The sequence below is a fragment of the Pleurodeles waltl genome, chromosome 4_2 (genome assembly GCF_031143425.1).
Source record: "Pleurodeles waltl isolate 20211129_DDA chromosome 4_2, aPleWal1.hap1.20221129, whole genome shotgun sequence".
NCBI lineage: Eukaryota > Metazoa > Chordata > Amphibia > Caudata > Salamandridae > Pleurodeles > Pleurodeles waltl.
In genome coordinates this window covers 1,060,783,680-1,060,804,124 of record NC_090443.1, presented here as the reverse complement: position 1 = coordinate 1,060,804,124, position 20,445 = coordinate 1,060,783,680, and the positions used below count along the sequence as shown (strand labels likewise).

The window sequence follows — 20,445 nt, the reverse complement described above, 5'->3', positions numbered from 1 at the left end:
CAGTTCAGTGATGAAAACATGTCTGCCTGTGCTGCCTCCTTGGGAATAATGGATGCACCAATAACATCTACCGGCTGGATTCTGAAAGTTAGTGATCTAGTGCGAGAAAAGATTGCTGTGAAAAACGAGTCTAATGCTTCATATAATGCACCGGTTTCAGTCTTGGGAATACACGGTACCAGAACTGCCATTCTACCACCACTGCCTGGTTCAAAAGAAAACCGCTTTGTCTCCATTGACAGTGTCAGGTTACACCATGTGGCCAATTCTACACAGCAGACCTAGAGGACTCCTGGGTAGTTGCTGAATCCCTCTCACTTCAAACCAGGAAGTTCCTCATTAGATTTTAAGCAGTGATGCTGACACATTCCTAAGTTTGGGCAGGGAGGAAAAGGAAAAGGAATTAGTACAACTATCTTCATCTGTGCCAAGAAAAGACCAAAAGTATGAACACTACTACTCAAATGCAGCTCAAACCGATGGAATTGTCTACTTGGAACCACTTCTGCTAGTTCTCCACTTCCTCACACACTCCTGCTTTTGCACTAACTGCTTCTGCATATTTCGCCGATTGCAATGACTCCATCTTTAACGTATCCACTTCTGCTGTGACACAATTATCATGACCACGTAAGCTGATATAGTGGCTCAAAATTAACTATTTTACTTGTTCATGGAACTCTCTATGGCTCTCATGAACTTTACATGCATTCCTCATTTGGACTGGGTTTGTTATCGCCTTTTTCTTATTTATACATGGTCATTACCTTCCTGAACGCTCTGCAGTTGAACTGGTGGATGAGGTCCTAAAACCACATGTTTCCTCCATTGAGATTTGTCCCTAGTGAACATTTCAGCTATACCAGTCCAGGGTGTTTGACTGTGTTCACTGGGATCCTGCTAAGCAGGACCCCAGTGATTATGCTCTTTCTCTTCTGACTTGGTTGCTAGAACCTTTTGCACCCCACATTTGGCATACTGGTACCCCCATGTAAGCCTCTAGGATATGGTGCCTAGGTAACCAGGGCATTAAGGTACCAGGGGATCCCTATGGGCTGCAGCATGTATTATACCACCCATAGGGAGCCCATGCAAAGTTTTCTGCACGCCTGCCATTGCACCCTTTCATTGCCAGGTCACTGTACGTCACCCCTAATGCAGGCCCTCCTAGCTCAGAGGACAGGGTGCAAGTACCTATGTGTGTGAGGGCACCCCTGCACTAGCAGAGGTGCCCCCACAAAGTCCAGCTCACGTTTCCTGGAGCTAATGAGCGCAGGGATGGCATTTCATGGGTGTACTGGCTAGAGGTCACTACCTATGTCCAGCTACATAATGTTATCTCTGAACCAAGGAATGCTTGGTTTCAAACATGTTGGAATCATACCCTAATACTTTTGCACTCTGTGGGCTCCTTAGATGACCCCAGCATTGCTCCTACCGCCTTCTGAGGTTTTCCGGGAAGCCCAAGCTGCTGCCACCTCACAGACAGGTTTCTGCCCTCCAGTTGCTTGAGCAGCTCAAACTCAGGAAGGCAGAACAAAGGATTTCCTTTGGGGAAGAGGTGTTACACCCTCTCCCTTTGGAAAAAGGAGCTACAGGCTTGGGAAGGGTAGCCTCCCCAAGCAACTGGAATGCTTTGAATGGCACATCTGATGCCCTCTGTGCATAAACCATTCTATACCAGTTCAGGGACCCTCCGTCCCAGTTCTGGCGTGAAACTGGACAATGGAAAGAGGAGTGACCACTCCCCTGACCATCACCACCCCAGGGGTGGTGCCCAGAGCTCCTCCATAGGGTCCCTGGGTTTTGCCCTCTTGAATCCAAGGTTGGCAGGGAACTCTGGGAGCATCTGAATGGCCAGGCCAGGCAGGTGACGTCAGAGCTGCCTCCTGATAGATGCTTGCCTCATTAGGTGACCAGGCCCCCTTTCAGGGCTATTTAGGGTCTCTCTTTTGGGTGGTTCCTCAGAGTCGGCTTGCAAGATTCCAGCAGGATTCCTCTGCAACCTCCACTTTGAATTCTGACCAAATAAAATGCACCTGGGCTCTCCAGGACCTGACAATCTACAACAAAGATGAAGACTTCACCTGCAACATTGTTTCCAGGGCTCCTTCCAACTTCTGCAACATTTCCCCAGAGGTGCACCCTTTGAGAACAACCCGTCTTCAATCTGCATTGGAAAGAAGAAAGGATCTCCCTTGGAGGGAAGGAGTCACTCCCCTGCATCTGCAGGAAGGGCAGTGGTAGTAAGGGGTGGTGGACAAAGATGGTGCTGGGGTGGTCCCAGAAGGGCCCGCCACGACTAGGGAGTGTCCACTGGAAGAGTATTCTGAGGATGAAGATGTGGATCCTGTCTCCCCCATGGCACTCCCCTCACCCTCCGCGTCACTGGGTCCCTTGCTGTTGGTAGTCTCAGCACTCCGGGTCCCGTGGCTATCAGCATCCCCACTCACCTGTGCCCCATCTCCTTTGCCTACTGATGCTGATGCACACTAGTAGAAAGAAAGGGAGGGAGAGACAGAGAGGGAGAGAGAATAATTATATTCCTCACATACGAAAACATCTCCTGGCTAGGTTATCTCATATGGCAATCCACAAGTCCTACATCATGTTACAACTTACTATTCAGCCCTTTATGTCATCCCTCACACCCACATCATAATCCAAGTAAGTTAGCATGACTGAAGTAATACAAATGATCACCAGTAAGGCCATGCCAGCATGCTCATCATGCCCTGGCTGAAGTATAAATATCTGGCATAATCCTGATCATACCTCTCCACACTCCTATCGGACGAGCAGGTGACTGATCACAACACATCAAGCATGTTCTGAAACTACACCTGACCAGTCGATGTCCATGAGTAATGTCCTATGATAGTTAACACTACTCTATTTACAGAAAACACAGCACCTGCCATTCATATCACATGGCTGACCGAACCCTCTGGAATTTATGCCAAAATGGATACAATCACTGATATAGCCACAATAAATGGTACTCCCATACATGTGTAGAATATATGTTTGGAGAACAGCCATGTCACTACAGGTACCAAATCCCAGTGGAATATCAGCAGACAACAAACATAGATACACCACATCATTTCATACATACATGTGCGGCTACAGTGGCATACATAGCACATATGATACATCCACTGACAATCACTGAGTGCAGTGTGAGAACAACTAAACACCAGCCAGCCACAAAACACATCACAGGGCACCTAACATTCCACCTGACATGCAGTTACAGTTACACGACTTGACAACATCCTGACATGTGATTAACTGTACCTAAGTCCAGACAACACACATATCCCAGTGAAATAACATGTACACATGATGTACGCATCGACCTACACAACTGCCATTGCACTGACAACATATCCCACAACAACAAAAGCCTGTATTAGAAATAGTAGTACAACAAAACCATTACATCTTGATTAAATGAGTCAATCAATTCCAAACCCTGTCCAAACTGCCCACATCAGATAGGCGAAGGGTAGCAATGTTTGTCCCACTCTACACGAGTAGCCATTGAGACATGATGTAGGCAGCTAATAACCTATGTAGCACGGTAATTGGTAGGGCATTGGCACACATAGCATGCGCATTCCATATTGTCAAAGGCTAGCTCTGCCTAGCCACTTACCCCCCCCAGAACAAAGCCATTGGGATAAAAGTGATTTGCCCACATGTCAATGTCATGGAAATGCATGAAAAGGACAAATAGACACATTCAGACACCCGAAGTAGAATTGTCTTCCGTTACAACCTTCAGATACCCCATAGTATGGAGATGAAGGGACAATGGGGATACAACTAAAAAACCATGGGGCAGGTTTAAGGAAAGTGGCACTGCACTTAATGCATTGCCACTTTCCTTGCTCCCCTTAGCACCCCCTTACCACTACCATGTGTGCACCGTATTTCTTATTTAAAATGCTGCTCACCATCGAGCAGGATAAGGGGTAATAGCATAATTTGTTATGAAACCTGCAGGAATGGCACCAAACTGTTGGCACTACTCCTGCAGAGTACATAGGGACCCATTATAAATAATTGTATGCCCCCTTTTAACGCCTGCCCTGAGCCAAGGCCCTTAATGTCTGCAACATGAGCACTGGCACCAGAAGTCAGTCTGATCTACTTATTTATGCAAGGGGAGTTCAGACTTTTACGAAAAATGTCTACTTAACTTGAGTACTTTCTACTGCCTTATAAGTAAGTGCTAGCTCACTGGATACATGTATAGTGCATGTGCTACACTACAGCTGCGTGAAGGACCACCAGTAATGTCTCCAGTGACCTTGTGTGTCAGTAATTTTGGCAATGTGATAGTTCCTGAAGCATCTACATACAAAAATCAGCGATAACATGCATCCGTCAGGAGCTGACATTGCTCCCACATAAAGGTAACAGCTAAAAATGCTGCTACCTGCATATGGGAGCAATCTTTCCATCTGTATTTCCTTTCCGCTTGACAGTGGGCTGGAAAACAGATGAAAAGTCTGCTCACAGTGAGAGCAGATTTACAGTTTGCCCTTGTTTGGTGGAAGCTGTCAAAGCTCCCACCAATTCACAACAAACTGCTAACTCCTATGGGCGGGCACCGTGAGAGATAGGGAGGCAGCCCTGGGGGCTAACGGTCCTCAGGGCCATTAATGGCTCCAGGATGGGAGGTCCATGTGCCTCCCCTCCTTTCAGTTTGAGCAGGGTGCCCCTAGGAGGTGGTGGATCGGGTGGGGGGCTGCGCAGCCCCCCTCCCTCTTAATTGTCTAGTCTGCACCCCAGAGGTGGTAGTCCCCAGGGCCCCATAGAGTCCATGCATCCTCCTTCCAAATCAATCAAATTTGCCCGGGGAGGTGGTGGTCCCCAGGGATATCCCTAGAAACCGGAGAGGGTCAGCACTGTCTCCCTCCATTATTTAGATAAAATCCTGGGGTGGTGGTGGTCCTTAGGCTCCATTAAGCCTATGGAGAGGGGTCAATGTGGCCCACCTCCAATATACAAATAAAGCCCGCTTGTGCCCCTCCTCATTTTTTTAATACTATGCATGCCCCTAGAATTGGCCATCCTAGGGGCCCTGGATAAATAACAAGCACAGAAACCCAAGCTTGTTTTTTTATTTAATTTTTCACCAGATTCACGGATCGGCCGTGATTTTTTACAACAAATCAAAATAAAGATGCTTTTTTTGCCCTGTTACGGTCCCTGAGGGACCCCAGTACCACAATAACGGGGTCAGAGTAGCCCTACCCTGCCTCTTTTTCTTCTTTTTTAACTTTTTTGGAGACTCAGCTAAATCTGAGTCCCAGAATAGCTGCCAACGCTTCCTAGTTGAAGGATTGGCAGCCAATCGGACCTCCGCATGAGATCTCTGGGATCCTTGGAACCTCTGCGTCTCTAGGTACACAATTTTAGTTTTCCTTTAATTACTCTAAAGATACTGAACATATTTACACCAGATAATAAAAAAGGCTGTAGGGATTTTTTAAGGTCCAGAGATGGGTAGTATTTAGGGGTAGTAAGGGTGTTTTGAGGGATCAGGGTAGCATATAGGGGAAGTATGTGGGGTTTAACGATTTACGATTGCTATTTTTGTACTTAAAGGAACTTTGTCTGTCTTTTTCAGCAAATTGATAGTGCCAGGTTGTTAAATCCCAATTTACCCAGTTCCTTGATGTGCCATTGTTGAAAACATGGTGTTAGAAACTGAGTTTCTGGTCATCAGAGTTATGCACCCTGTCCAAGCAGGAACCACAATCTTAGTCAGGGTAAGTCAGACACATACTGTAAATCTACCTGTGCTCACGCTCTGGTAACTTGGCACAGATCAGTCAGGCTTACTTAGCAAGAAATATGTAAAGTATTTGTGCAACACATCAAATAGTAGCACAGTGAAAACACCACAAAACGACTCCACACCATTTTAGAAAAATAGAATATTATTTTATAAATAAAACAAGGTAAAATGATACAAATCCAATAAGTAGAAGTCAACATCTGAATGTTTAAAGATTAAATGCAAGAACAGTGCTTAGAAGCAATTAGCACGAAAAGGGATATCTGGTTGCACGGGACCACGGCAACGTCAAGAGTTCAGGTCAACCACAATAAAGCATAGGCCGGATACAAGAGCCATGCAGGGCCCACTGAGTAAAGTAAGTCCTGGTCACAACACAATGGTGAGTTCATTTTTCTCACCCAAGGATGGAGATGCATTAGTTCCGAGGATGAAGAGATGGTTTTGTGATGCTTTGGTTCCAAAGCAGACGTGCCAGGTTTTCTCCACGCAATGAATGGATGAGTTGATCATCCTTCAACTGCAGTGGCAATGCAGTGATTCTGTTGCAGCAGCGATGTGACAGTGATGTGTTTGTCCGAGGGCTAAATGCCAGTTCTGTTTTCAAAACAGCAGCGATGTGTCAATTCGACTCTAGTAGCAGAGGATGCATTGGTTTCCACTGGAGCAAGCTCCTGGATTTGCTACCAGTGAACCAGGCACAGGAGCAGAGTAAAAGACTTTGATGTCCCTGAGTCTTTAAGAACAGCTGGCCCTTGGAGTCACTCTGCAACAGTCCAGTAAGAGAGAGCAGCAGACAACAGAGAGCACAGCAAGGCAGGACTTTCAGAGCTGCAGTCCAGCAATGTAGCGGTTCCTAGCACAGCAGTTCGTCTTCCTGGCAAGTTGGTTTTAGGTCCAGAAGTGTACTGAGTTGTTAGGGACAGAGGTCCAGTACTTATTCCCAGTTGTGCCTTTGAAGTGAATGTGACTTCAAGGAATGGTCTTTGAAGTGCACCAAGGTCATTTCTCCTTGCTCTGGCTCAAGGGTCACTACAGAGGGTAGGTAGCCCTTTCTGTTGAAACAAGACACTGCCTATTAAGGGGTAAGTGTCATCTCCTCCCTCCCATCCTGCCCAGGATGGCCCATCAACATGCAGATGGGCAAACGTCACACCCAAGCTCCCTTTGTGTGTGTATGTCTAGAGGGAATGCATGAAGTCCAGCTGTCACCCAACCCAGACACGTATTGGAGACAAACTGCGGTCACAAAGGGCTAAGAGCAGGAAAATGCCAACTTTCTCAAAGTAGCATTTTCAAAATTGTAAGAATAAATCCGACTTTACTATTAAAGAAGATTTATCATTATAATACAACAAGATATTAAGCGGAACAAGGCAGTACCATTGCATTGCTTGCCTTAGCCTCTTCCTTAAGAGGACATTACACCACAAGATGTGTACCTGGGTTGGTCCCTGGCCGGTTCATGCATAATACCCAGTTGTCTTCAAAATGTGCAAGTAGTAGGCTCAGTCTCTCTTCATTAGTTTTATGATATGGCGATGGTAGAAGTGACCCATAGTGTTTCACTACTTTACTAGGCGGGGCAACAGATAGGGCTATTTGTTTATTTAACTGAAAGCAAGTTGGATAGCACCAGACCTAGAAACTAGAAAATATGTATTTCTTGATCAGTAACATCCATCTGAAATCAACCAAGGAGCTGAAGTCCACTCTGAGCCACAGACAGTCTTTGTGCACAATCCCAATATTTACATAAAATTGTGCTCAGCTTGCTTCTTTCAAATAATCATTCTACTCAAAGATTATTGCAGGTCTAAGCACAATTTTTAATTAGTCCCTCAGGTGAGTCCCTACAGGCTCACACCTGGGGTGGGGAGGGGGCAGCTCTGGGACAGTACTAGTTGTGACAAGAAACAGTGTGGAGGAATGGACAGGGAATCTCTATATTAGGGCAGCACAACGATACCCACAGACTCATCAGCTAGAATGTGCATTGCACCAAGATCTGAGATCCCATCCAGGCTCCTCGCACAGGGCAGTTCCCCACAAGGTTGGTAGAAACAAGTAAACAGGTGAGATGACAATGACTGTCAATGCTGTGCAGGCAGAGGCAGAATTTATATGAGCAAGCTAGGGGGACAGTGACACAGTAATAGTGTTTTAGCTTGTATGGTAGTCCAGTGGACTGAGTGCTTGTCACAAGCGTGTGTGTCATTGGCAAGTGTGCGGTCTTAATCCTGACAGAAATAACTTGGCTTTTCATCATCCAGTACCCTTGCACAAATTGTGAGACTGTCTACAGGTGCATGGTGTTAGCAGTGAAACCTGTGACTGTCTCTGTCCCCTTTAGGTCAGTGTTCTATGTCAATGTGTGCCTCTGCTGCAGCTCAGTGAGCTGTCATGTTCAATGATATTGAACCATTCCTTGATTCCATGTTTGTGACTGTGCACAAGGTAACTCTGCACCCATTTTGTAAAGTATTCAGACATTCTACTAGACATATAGTAACTCCATGAGTTACAGCCCTGCTGGTAGGAGAGCTGGAGATGCTATTACCAGCTCCAGAGCTGCAGTGCGGGGGTAGGGCAAGCACTAACTCTCTGTTTCTAAATTAGTGCACACACTATGTGATAGGGTACTAGAATAATGAGGCCTTAATAGTATCTGAAAAAATATGTTGTTCTATTACAATTTATATAAGGAATAAAGTACACCCCACCATACATCAAAAGAATATTGCAAGTCACAGAGGATTTCCGCAGAAAGGGCTTGTGATGCGACCACTGGTGGGTTCTGGGAAATGTCCAAACTGTCCAGCCAGAAGGTTCAGAGAGAATGTATAACTGTGTGATGGGAAACAAACCATCTGAGCTGTTGCAAGAGCATGTGTGCTGTGGAGTTTACCATCCTGAGCTTGTTTTAAAATGTGCTGCAGATTGTCAGTCTTGGAAACAAGCCCTGCTACTGCTCCAGCAATGAGCTGTGCTGCCTGCAGCTCATGCACTAACTCAGCGATGTTCCTATTAAAGTGTGGGCACCTTAAACAGCAGAATGTGTGAAGAGCAGATACACAGCTCTGCAATGTGCCAGCCACAGGTTCATGATATGCCCTTAGTCTCGCCATGGCTGACTCTGAGAATGGTTCTCCAGGTTTGTAGGCTTCTGGCGACCACTGCTCCAGTAATGAGCTGTGCTGTCTGCAGCTCATGCACTAACTCAGAGATGTTCAGATTAAAGCGAGGGCACTTTAAACAGCAGAATGTGTGAAGAGCGGACACACAGCTGTGCACTGCACTAGCCACAGGTGTATGATATGCCCTTTGTCTCCCCGTGGGTGACTCTGAGAATGATTCTCCAGATGTGTGAGCTTCTGGAGAACACTCCACCAGGGGCTGGGTGCATCAAGGGCACATGCTGTAGGATTTTGGAAATGGGACAGCTTTCTTCCCATTGGCTACAGCATAGTCTTAAATGGTTAGTGAACCAAGGAGGTATTGAATTGCCTTGTTAAGAAAAAAATACAGTCAATTTTTTATGTGTTTTTACTTAAAGACCACTCCAGGCCATTCCAGGACCTCAAAACATGAACTGAGGGCTGGATTGTTTCTGGAAGAAAGTTGGTAATTCTGTGATGCTAGCAGATGAGAGTGCAAAAGGGGTGATTGAAAGGAGGCGGGTCACGCCATATGTGGGGCTGCAGTCTGTGCTCCACTCCACTTAAGTCACAATGCACAAAAGGTTCTTTACAAGTTGTAAAATTGATTCACGCTCACAAAGTGTCATTATCAGCTCAATATAGATCACAAGAGGGACCATGAAAGAGGTACCACTCCCTCTGCATTGGGAGTCTCAATGATTGTCAAAACCCCTTCCAGAGCTCCACAGGGCACGCAGGGGTTATTGAGCCCTATCGTGGTCGGCGAGGCCTTTTACTCCTGATGTCCCAGGGCCCAACCTACAATGGTTCCAGAGCTACTGAGCCGAGTACCTCTTCTGCCCTAGGCTCTCAGTGGTAGGAGTGGTCGAGCATTCAAGGCTCTTTTGGGAGGGGAATGTAGGTGGAGGTGAGTGAACATAAGTCATAACTCAAAGGGCAAACAGTACAAAAATGACTCAATGTCCAGTCAAATACTTCCTTTATAAGAAAAAGTAGGATTTAATTTCTAACACTAAACATGCAAAGGAATAAAACACAATAACCCTTGAGGTGGGTACTCTAGTAGTTATTAGGCAAATCCCTGTCCTATTCTCCTGCATGTAACATGTTCGGAGTTATTCCCCATTTTTGGTGGCTGCATCTAGGGAATGCTCACTGTTAGGCCGTACTCAATGGTTCCCCTTTGTCTCTTCAGGTTTTTCTTAAAAATGTGTATGCTACGGCAGCACCATTAACACCAAGTCCCACAGGTGCCAAGCAGCCCAGTTCACAACATACCCGCTCTTACAGCATGGAAGAGCTCAGTGGCGAAATGGGTGTTCCCAGCCCGAGCACCCGTGAGTCCTGCTCTGCTCCTAGAAGTCAGGCTGCCTGCAGACTGTCCCAGTTGTCCGTGCGGCTATCAGCTTGTGAAGACAAGGTAAGTTGGCTCCACCCAGAGGGGGAGGGGAATCATTCCTTCCGCTCCTGACTGGAGCCAGCAAGGGTGCAACGTCATCCTTGGCAGTCCTCAGTGGTGAGTAAGGGGTAGTTCCCTCGCAGTGCGGGTCCAACCTGCCTACATAGTCCTAGTATGTCCATCGAGTGGTGGACCAATTTTCTGGTTATGTTGGTACTGGCAGCCCCTCCTGACATATGGGGTTATCACAGTACAGGATAATACAGACACCGACTCCTCCAGCACAAGCACCCCTAACAAGATGATTATAAATCTCAGCTCTTCTCAAAGTATCAACTTCTTCAGAGCTCCTCTGTAGCATACAGATTCACAACAGCATGGTGGTATGGGCTCAGCAAGCACACTTTGGTACTCAACACATGGCTTAATGCACAGCGGCCCTCTCCTGGCATATGGGGTCACCAAGGTGACACTGACACATGCAATGGCCCGCTCAGTGCATAGCTGCATCTTCACACCTCACACTGGGGGGGCCTAATCGTAGGGTTCCCCACTGGACCATGCCCCTCCAATGTTTCCCTGGGTGATGTCCCCTCACCCACGATGGAGGCTAGCATGACTTTGCCCAGTCTATGTCACAGGCAGAAGTATTGCAGTGCTTCCCCTTCTCACGTAGCCTCTCTGGTTGCTTGATAGATAACAAAGTTTGGGATCTCAAACTCCCTTTCTTATAGTCCATTTCCAGACACTAAAATGCAGTCTGTCTTTGAAATTTTATTTTGGGGTTCTACTTCTTTTGAAGTGGACGTTTCTCTTTTTCTTCTTTCCTCATAAAAGGCTGTCTATCCACAGTGATGTGTGCATCAAGAAGTTAATCCCAGACTCCCAGCCCTACTGCTTATGATACCCCTTTCAGCCCCATCTCCTTTTCTGAGATGTGTCCAGGCCCCTTCCTTGTGAACCGAGTAGAGCAGTTTGTTGAAACGGAGTCTCTTACTTCTCTCCTCCAGTGTGTGTCCCACCCAACTCACAGGAATGCAGCAACAAACACATCTGTCGGAGGGATTCCTGTCCTCCTTATGTCTTCACCAGGCAGGCTTGGGCTGCAGAAAAATTGAATCCATGGTCCCCATGTAATGTACAATTACAGCCACACTTAGGGGCAGATTTATGGAGTGTAGTGCCACTTTCCCTGCACCCCTTAGCGCCCGTACCGCCACCATGTGTGCGCCGTATTTGAAATACAGAGCACCATGGCGCAGAGTAGAGGGCAATAGCATCATTTCTCATGACCGTATTGATGTACTCTGCAGGAGTAGCACCAAAATGTTGGTGCTACTCCTGCAGAGTACGTAGGGGCCCATTCTAAATAATAGAAGGCCCCTTTTATCGCCTGCTATTGAGCAGGCCTTAATAGTGCTGTAAAAATGGCGCAAGGAAATCTCATAGATTTCCTTGCGCCATTTTTCCAGCTCCCCTAACGGGGGAACGCCCCCTTTGCATACATTATGACTAGTGCAGGCATAATGTAGCACAACGTGTTACAGAGTGGCGCAGTGCACACACTGCACCACTCTGTAATTACAGCGCGGGGATTTCAGCCTCGTTGGGTCACATTAATGTAAAAAATAATGACATTAATGTGGCCCAAGGTGGCGCTAGGGTACTATAAATATGCCCCTTAGTGTGTATTCACAGCACACTTACTGTCCAGCGTTGTTTCCTCCAAACATTGTACCATTACAAGTACACATACATTCAGCACATACCCTCAGTCTGCGCGCACTGTTCCGCAGAGAAACTTTTCTTTATTGAACCAGGGTGTGCTATTTACAAACACACACATTGTCAGCACACACACACTCTGCATATGTGTGCTGCACAATGCTTTACCCTTCATGTATTGTACTTCACACTTACACACACATACACCCAGCACATGGTTTCATTGCATACATACTGCACAGCACTACATCTCTTCTGTACTGTATTCCTCGCAAGCATACATGCATCCAGTACATGCACTAACCACACATGTACTTAACAGTGCTGCTCTGTCCCTGTACTGTACCCTTGCCAAGCACACATACTTCCAGCTCAAGGTCACTACTCCTCTGCTGTGCAACTCTTCACATCTTCCTGATGTAGAGCAAGGGGTGAGTTAAGCACACAATTGCAGAACCTCTCTACAGTGACTGAGGGTAAAAAGATCCTTTCCACTGTTACTGATCAATAGACTGTATGTTGCCACCACCACACTTGTGCTATGGAACTCCTGGTGAAGGCAGTAGCCTTGCACAGCTATGAGAATAGTGCTTTGAGTGTCCCTCCCGGTCCAACAAGATTGAAAACTGTGAGACATGCCTCTGTCTTGGCGCACATGCATGATCTGTGTTCACCTATGCCAAAATAACATCATTAGGGATCCAGAAAACAGTGCAGTTGGGCACTCCAGGCAGGGGTGCATGTCTTTTACCATGTAGAGCACTTTTCAGTTCAACAATGATATTTATCAATACTCTGCAACCGCAATTGTGGTCAGATCCCACTGATTTCATACCAACACCTTCCGGGAGAGAGATCCTCCTTGTGAATGTGAGTGGGTGGTCTCAGGGAAGAGACCACCCACCAAGGAGCAGTGGCGTAACATAACTTAGCCCTCAAAGCCCCTGAGGTGGTGGTGGGCCTTCGAGCTCCATGGGGCCCCCTCAGCAAAAGTGCTAGGTGGTGAGCTGGGGAGGAGGACCCCTCCAAGTACTTTGCAGGGTACCCTAAAGTTTCATTACACCATTGCCAAGGAGAGCAGATAGTGATCCAGAGAAAGAATGCATGATCCCCTGATGTCATACAGTACATGGAAACATTTGATTTAATGATGTAGAAGGGGTTGCAACCTCTTGTGAATGTACTCCTTGCAATACAATGATTAGTACACCAGTTGTGCAAAAAACACCACCTGGTTTGTGACCTCCTCTTTGTACATGAGGCAGTTAAAACAGTCTGCTTCACTAACATGAGGCCCGATGTAGAAAGCTATGTTTAGGTCGCAAATGGCAAAAACTGCAAAATGGCCTTGTTGGATGTACTATTGTTATTTTGTGAGTCGGTATCCTGCTACCAATTCGCAAAATAGGGATTGCGGCCTGCTATTAGGAAGGAGAGTTCCGAGGGCGTCCTTTCCTAATTCCGACTCACAGGTCCATGTATGATTGTTTTGTGACCGTGAATGTGGTCCCAAAACAATTGCAGTTACCACCAATTTCAAACCTATTCGCAAACGGCAAGGGATCCCCAAGGGACCCTTTCCCCTTTGTGAACTGTAACGTTGACATTTTTTTTTGTAATGCATCCTGTTTCATTTAAGGAAAATGGGATTCATTTTTTTTGTTTAAAAACAGCTTTATTGAAAAAGCAATCACAGACATGGTAGTCTGCTGACCCCCAGCAAGCCGCTATCCCTGTGAGTGCAGCCACTCCCAAATGGGTTGCAAATTGTGACCTGCCTCATGAATATTAATGATGGTAACCTTGTTACCATTTGTGAATCGCTAACAGTGTCTGAGACACTGCTGTATATCAGGTTTTGCGACTCCCAAATTGCCAGTCACAAAACCCGACCTAGGTGCATCTGGTCCATGGTTTCCATGGAAGTGAGCCAGGGGCTTGACTATTGCCACAGGAGCTTGATTTTAATTCTTTTAATATCAGAGTGAAGATTAGACCCCCCCCCAGTCTCGCCGTTTACTGAGATGGGCTGATTTGAAGAACTAAAGCAAATATTACATTTTTGATTTTGCTTTTCCAGACATTTTGGGGGTCATTCCAACCCTGGCGGTCGGTGTTAAACCAGCGGCCAAACCGCAAACAGGCTGGCGGGAAAAAAAATGGAATTCCGACCCTGGCGGAAACCGCCAACAGAGACCGCCACATTACCACACCGCCCGCCACGGCGGCACAAACAAACAGCGCGGCGGTCACCGCCAACAGACAGGCGGGAGACAATGTACCGCCCACTGTATCACAACCTACCAATCCGCCACCTTTTCCGGGGCGGTAGCCCCGCCGATAAAAACACGGCGGAAACAGCCATTTCGAAGGGAAAACGCTCACCTCCATACAGCCCACGAGGAATAAGGACAGCATGGAACCCGAACTCCACATACTCCCAGCGATTGTGTTCCTACTCCTCTACCAGGAGCACGAACACCGGCTCAGAAGACAACGGTGAGTACTGCACCTACGACACAGGGGAGGGGGGTGGAGAAAATATTACGGGTACACACATACGCGACACACCCACCCTCACCCTCACCCACTACAACACACACATCAATGCGTATCAATACATCAGAGTGACACCCCCCAAACCCCTGGAAGAATGCAAACACAAAAGGAAATGATTGTAAACATAGGAATATATTGTATTACTGGCTTAAAAATATAATTCAACATCAAAAACTGTTATATACATAAATGTACAAGTCCGAGCATTGTAGCATGTATTGTCTGTGGACCACTGGGCCCAAATCACATGGGCAAAGCCCACACAAGATACCTGACTCCAATGGAGAGAACACTGCAGGGGCATCAGATAGCAAAAATACAGGCACCTGGGGGGGAAGGGAAGTGGGGGCACCTCAGCCAGATGAGTCCACGACGCCAGATCCTCGAGGGGCCTCCATGGCCACTGTTCAATCCTGGGGAGTGCAAAGCCACAGTCTCTCAAGTCCGGACAGTGGGTGGGTTGCCCACTTTTCAATCCTGGGGGTAGTGCAAAGCCACAGTCTCTCAAGTCTCTACAGTGGGTGGGTTGCCCACTGTTACATCCTGGAGAGTGGAAAGCCACAGTCTCACAAGTGGATAACAGTCTCCACTGGTTCTGGGTGGGGCCTGGTGCCCAGACTGCTTCGTGCAGCCCTGCCCGACTAAGATGCGGGCCAGCCCCTGGCGCTCATGGTTCAGCGGTGCTTGAGACGGCGGTGCCCAGTTCAGCGGTGCTTGAGATGAAGGGCCCAGTTCAGCGGTGCTTGAGATGAAGGGCCCAGTTCAGCGGTGCTTGAGACGGCGGTGCCCAGTTCAGCGGTGCTTGAGATGAAGGTCCCAGTTCAGAGGTGCTTGAGACTGCGGTGCCCAGTTCAGCGGTGCTTGAGATGAAGGGCCCAGTTCAGCGGTGCTTGAGATGAAGGGCCCAGTTCAGCGGTGCTTGAGACGGCGGTGCCCAGTTCAGCGGTGCTTGAGACGGCGGTGCCCAGTTCAGCGGTGCTTGAGATGAAGGGCCCAGTTCAGCGGTGCTTGAGATGAAGGGCCCAGTTCAGCGGTGCTTGAGATGAAGAGCCCAGTTCAGCGGATCTGGCCATGGCGTGGAGCTCATTTGCCACCTGTCATGTGGCTGGCGGTGCCTTCCTGCCCATCTGTCCTGTGGCTGGCAGGGCCCTCCTGGGCTGCAGTGCCGGGCATGTTGGTGGCCTCCTGCCCACCTGGGATGGGGCTGGCGGGGCCCTCCTGGGCTGCAGTGCCGGGCATGTTGGTAGCCTCCTGCCCACCTGGGATGGGGCTGGCGGGCCCTCCTGGCCAGCTGGGCTGATGGCGGTCTTGTCGGGAGTGCTGCCCTTCCCAGCCTTCCCTGATCGCCTGTGGCCCTTCCCCACCTTGGGCGGTGTGACAGCTGTCTCCACACCTCCTGCCGGAGCCATGGTAGGGTTTTTTGTGCCTGATGTCTTCACGCTCTCGCGCCGGCCACTGCCTATCTTTGATTGTTTCTCCGGGGGTGGGCTGCCTGTGCCTTGGCTCCGTACTGAACTGGCTGCCCTGGAGGGTGGGGGACTCCATAATCCATGGCAGACTGTCATGACAGGGCCCGGTTTTGTGGTGGCTGAGGTGCTGACTGGAGTCCTATGACATGGACGGGGTGGGGGAGTTGGTGGAAAGAGGTTAAGTTTGGACAGGAAAAGCTTTTTAGGAGCAATGGGAGGGGTAGGTGTAGTGGGTATCGGAGTGGAGGAAGAGGATGTGGTTGTAGGAGTTTGAAGTCTGGTGTCTTTGGGTGCAGGTGCTTGGGCTGGAGGCTGTCGTGAGGTGGATGGCTGTCGGGTGGGTGGCTGCCTGCATTTGTGTATCTTGGAAGAGGGAGTCACAGACACACTGGGAGAGGACACAGGGGGCGTGTAAATGGCAGTGGGGGTGGTGACTGCACGTGTGCGGGGGGTTCTGGTGTGTGTGCTGGTGATGGACGTAGTGGCTGAAGATGTAGTGCATGCAGGTGTGAGTGGAGACGTGACAGGGAGGGAGGAGGGAGACGAGGAGGAGGGGGACACAGTGGAGGCAGTGGGTGTTGGTATGTCTGTATGTGGATGTTGCTTGGGTGAATGCCTGTGTGATGTGTGGTGCTTATGTCTGCCTGAGCTTCCCTTGGGTGTTGAGGTGTGTGCAGGCTGGTCTGATGGTGTGTCTGGGATAGGCAGAGGTACAGGTGATAGGGTCTGGGTGGAGGAAGTTGGAGGGGGGAGGCTAGAGACAGGGACAATGGCTGCCATCAGTGCTGAGGCCAGAGTGTTGAACGATCGCTGAAGGGCAGCCTGACCAGAATGAATGCCCTCCAGGTATGCATTACTCTGGTGCACCTCTCTTTCGACACCCTGGATGGCATTCAATATGGTAGACTGCCCAACAGTGAGCGTCCTCAGGATGTCAATGATCTCCTCACTGAGGGCAGCAGGGGTGACTGGGGCAGGGCCTGAGGTGCCTGGGGTGAAGGAGATGCCCACCTTCCTGGGTGAGCGGGCACGGGGCAAACGCTGAGGGGCTGCTGGGAGGGCGGTGCTGGTGCGCTGGGTGGCGGCTGTACCTGTTGTTGCGGGGGGCACAGATGTTGCCACCACCACAAGGTAGCTCCCTTCAGAGGACGAGTCCGTGTCACTTATGTCTGCCCGAGTCCCCGCTGTGGAGATCCCCTCGCCCTCCGTCCCACTGGAGAAATCGGAATCCGTTGCATGGCCCTCCCTGGCCATGTGGGATGCAGCTCCCTCGTGCTCCGATGCCACTTCTCCTCCGTCTGATGATGCTAATGCACACATGAACAGGAAAACCACAAAAAAGGGGGGGGGAGAAAATAAAGACATGTTGAGTGCATGCATTGGCGACACCGTTGGCGGACAGGACAGACACAGAAGCCCCCTGCACTACGCCGCGCACTTGGGGTCCACTACTCAATCCGTGGGACATGGCCTACAAGCCTATGGACGACATCTGCACACATAGATGACACAGGGCCATGAATAGCTGTACTTGGCACCCTACAGAGGTGGGGGGCGGGGGCACAAGGCCATGCCTTACGGAGGGGCCTAGCCTACAGAAATCGCCCTGGCCTAGGGATACCCACAGCCCTCCTCCCCCACCCAGACACCTCCACTGCACGCAAAGTCACCAGAATAAGAGTGTACTCACCCCCTTGTGTCTGCTGTGATGTCCTCACGCGCCCATCCAAATCGTGGTAGGCCACCGCCAGGATCCGGAACATCAGGGGGGTCAAAGTCCGACTGGCACCCCTCCCACGTTGGGAGGCCATCCCCAGCTGAGCCTCCGCCGTCTTCCTGCTGCAGCTTCGGATGTCCTCCCATCTCTTCCGGCAGTGGGTGCCCCGTCTCTGGTGGACCCCCAGGGTCCGGACGTCCTTGGCGATGGCACGCCAAATATCAATCTTCTGGTGGGCGCTGACCTATGTGAAATGTACAGGGGGAGAAAAAGAGTCATCACCTTCTGCACCCTCAATGTGAGTGGCCCCCCATCCCAACCCTTGCCATGTGGCACATGCTCTCATCCGTCGTTTGATGCATGCCTCAATCGCTCCCCTCCCCACCATCTTTCATCCACCCCACTCAACACAGGCATTGGCCACTAAGCATGGCCCCAGTGTACTTACCTGTTGGTCTGGAGGACCGTAGAGTAGCGCATACTGGGGGAGGACCCCATCCACGAGTTTATCCAATTCCTGAGCAGTGAAGGCAGGGGCCCTTTCCCCAGTCGCAGCAGCCATTGTCTCTTCCAGACCGAGGTCACAGCAGCACTTGCAGTGTAGGTCCTCTCCTGTCGAAGATCAGGTATCGAGTGATTAAGCCGATAGAAAATGGCGGTCACGCCCGCGGCGGTGCGTACCACGGCGGTGCATACCGCGACCGCCGGCGCACATCGTCATTGGCTCCTGAGACCCATAGGGTTCAATGTTAACCAATGCTGCTTAGCGCCGCGGTCTTTGACCGCCTACCGCCACGGTGTGCCACGCCAGCGCATTTACCTCACATCCCATTGTCGCACTTCACAGGTCAGGCAGCCGCCATTTCAAGGGCCCACATGGCTTACTTTTTACTGCGTCACACATACCTAGGCCTTGCATCAACACTCATACAAGCCATTCAATGCATTGGGAATCGTGTTTTGTGCAAGCTGTGGTTACGTACCTGTGGGTTGATTGACTCTGTGCTCGCTCTTGTCCTGCATAGGCACCGTCCGCTGGGACATGCGAGGAGATGGAGGAATCTTCCCGTGTACAGACAGCTGGTAGACCTGTCGACAAAGGAGGAAAGACATGTCATACTGACATACAGGCTTGACCGAGCCACTATTCATGAACTGTGTGCCCAGCTGGAGCCAGACCTGATGTCACCAATCCGCCAACCCACAGGGATCCCCCCTCTAGTGCAGGTGCTGTCAGTACTCCATTTCTTTGCAAGTGGGTCATTTCAAACAACAGTGGCCATATCATCAGGGATGTCCCAGCCTATGTTTTCCAAGGTGTTGTCCAGAGTGTTGTCTGCCCTTCTGAAACACATGCGGAGTTACATCGTTTTCCCTGAGGTGGGGGATTTGCCTACAGTGAAGGGTAATTTCTATGCCCTTGGACATATCCCCAACATCATAGGTGCCATTGAAGGGACCCATGTGGCTTTAGTACCTCCCAGCAGGACTGAACAAGTGTACAGAAACAGGAAGAGTTATCATTCTATGAATGTACAGATGGTGTGTTTGGCAGACCAGTACATCTCCCATGTTAATGGTAAGTTCCCTGGCTCAGTGCATGATGCGTACATCATGCGGAATAGCAGCATCCCTTACGTGATGGGTCAACTCCAGAGGCAACGTGTGGCTAATTGGTGACTCTGGTTACCCCAACCTGTCATGGCTACTGACCCCAGTGAGGAATCCCAGGACAAGGGCAGAGGAACGGTACAATGAGGCCCATGGGAGAACTAGGAGGGTGATCGAGCGGACCTTCAGCCTCCTGAAGGCCAGGTTCAGGTGCCTCCATATGACAGGTGGATCCCTATTGTACTCACCAAAGAAGGTGTGCCAGATCATCGTGGCATAGCTGTATGCTTCACAACCTGGCTCTGCGACGCCAGGTGCCTTTTCTGCAGGAGGATGGTCCAGATGGTGGTGTTGTAGCAGCTGTGGAGCCTGTGGAGAGTGAAGACGAGGAAGCCGAAGAGGACGACATAGACAACAGGAACGCAGTAATACAGCAGTATTTTCAATGACACACAGGTAAGATTCCAACCCGGCATATTACATATACTTAACCCCTACTACCTCTCTACTGTCTGACCTTTTCCCCCAGTGTATGGTAACTGAGTTGTGACTTTCCCTTCCAATTTCAGAGATGTGGGCCCCACTGCGTGACATCTGCTTTGTTTCCCCATGGACTACAGCTGTGTGACAGTGGTATGTTGGCATCACAATGTAAATATGCATTTTTGGCACGGTAATGTCTAATACATTTGAACAAACTCACAGCCAGACTCCTGATTGTTTTGTGCAATAACTGTGTTTATTTCAGTGCTCTATATTGGTGGGTGATTGCAAATCGGTGAGGGGTGATGGTGGAGGATTGTCCATGGCAGAGTCCAGACTATTAGTATCACAGGTGCATTGTCCAAATGCCTATGGAAAGTGGAGCATGGGCAGTATAAGGATGGACAGTGTGTCAATGTGGGACAGTGGGATGACAATCAGGGAGGTATCCTTTCCTGGCGGGGGTCTTGGCATCTTACTCTGTCTTCTTCCTGGATCTCAGGGCC

General features: G+C 49.3%; 1 protein-coding gene across 1 annotated transcript in view; it reads left to right on the top strand.

The window, feature by feature from the left end:
- LOC138294041 (olfactory receptor 10A4-like) overlaps window positions 1-20,445 on the top strand; it is an 86,951-nt gene that overhangs the window by 42,317 nt on the left and 24,189 nt on the right. Inside the window, exon 4 of the mRNA XM_069233290.1 lies at window positions 10,172-10,396. Within this exon, the coding sequence (XP_069089391.1) occupies window positions 10,172-10,396 (225 nt within the window). The remainder of the gene's footprint in view (window positions 1-10,171; window positions 10,397-20,445) is intronic.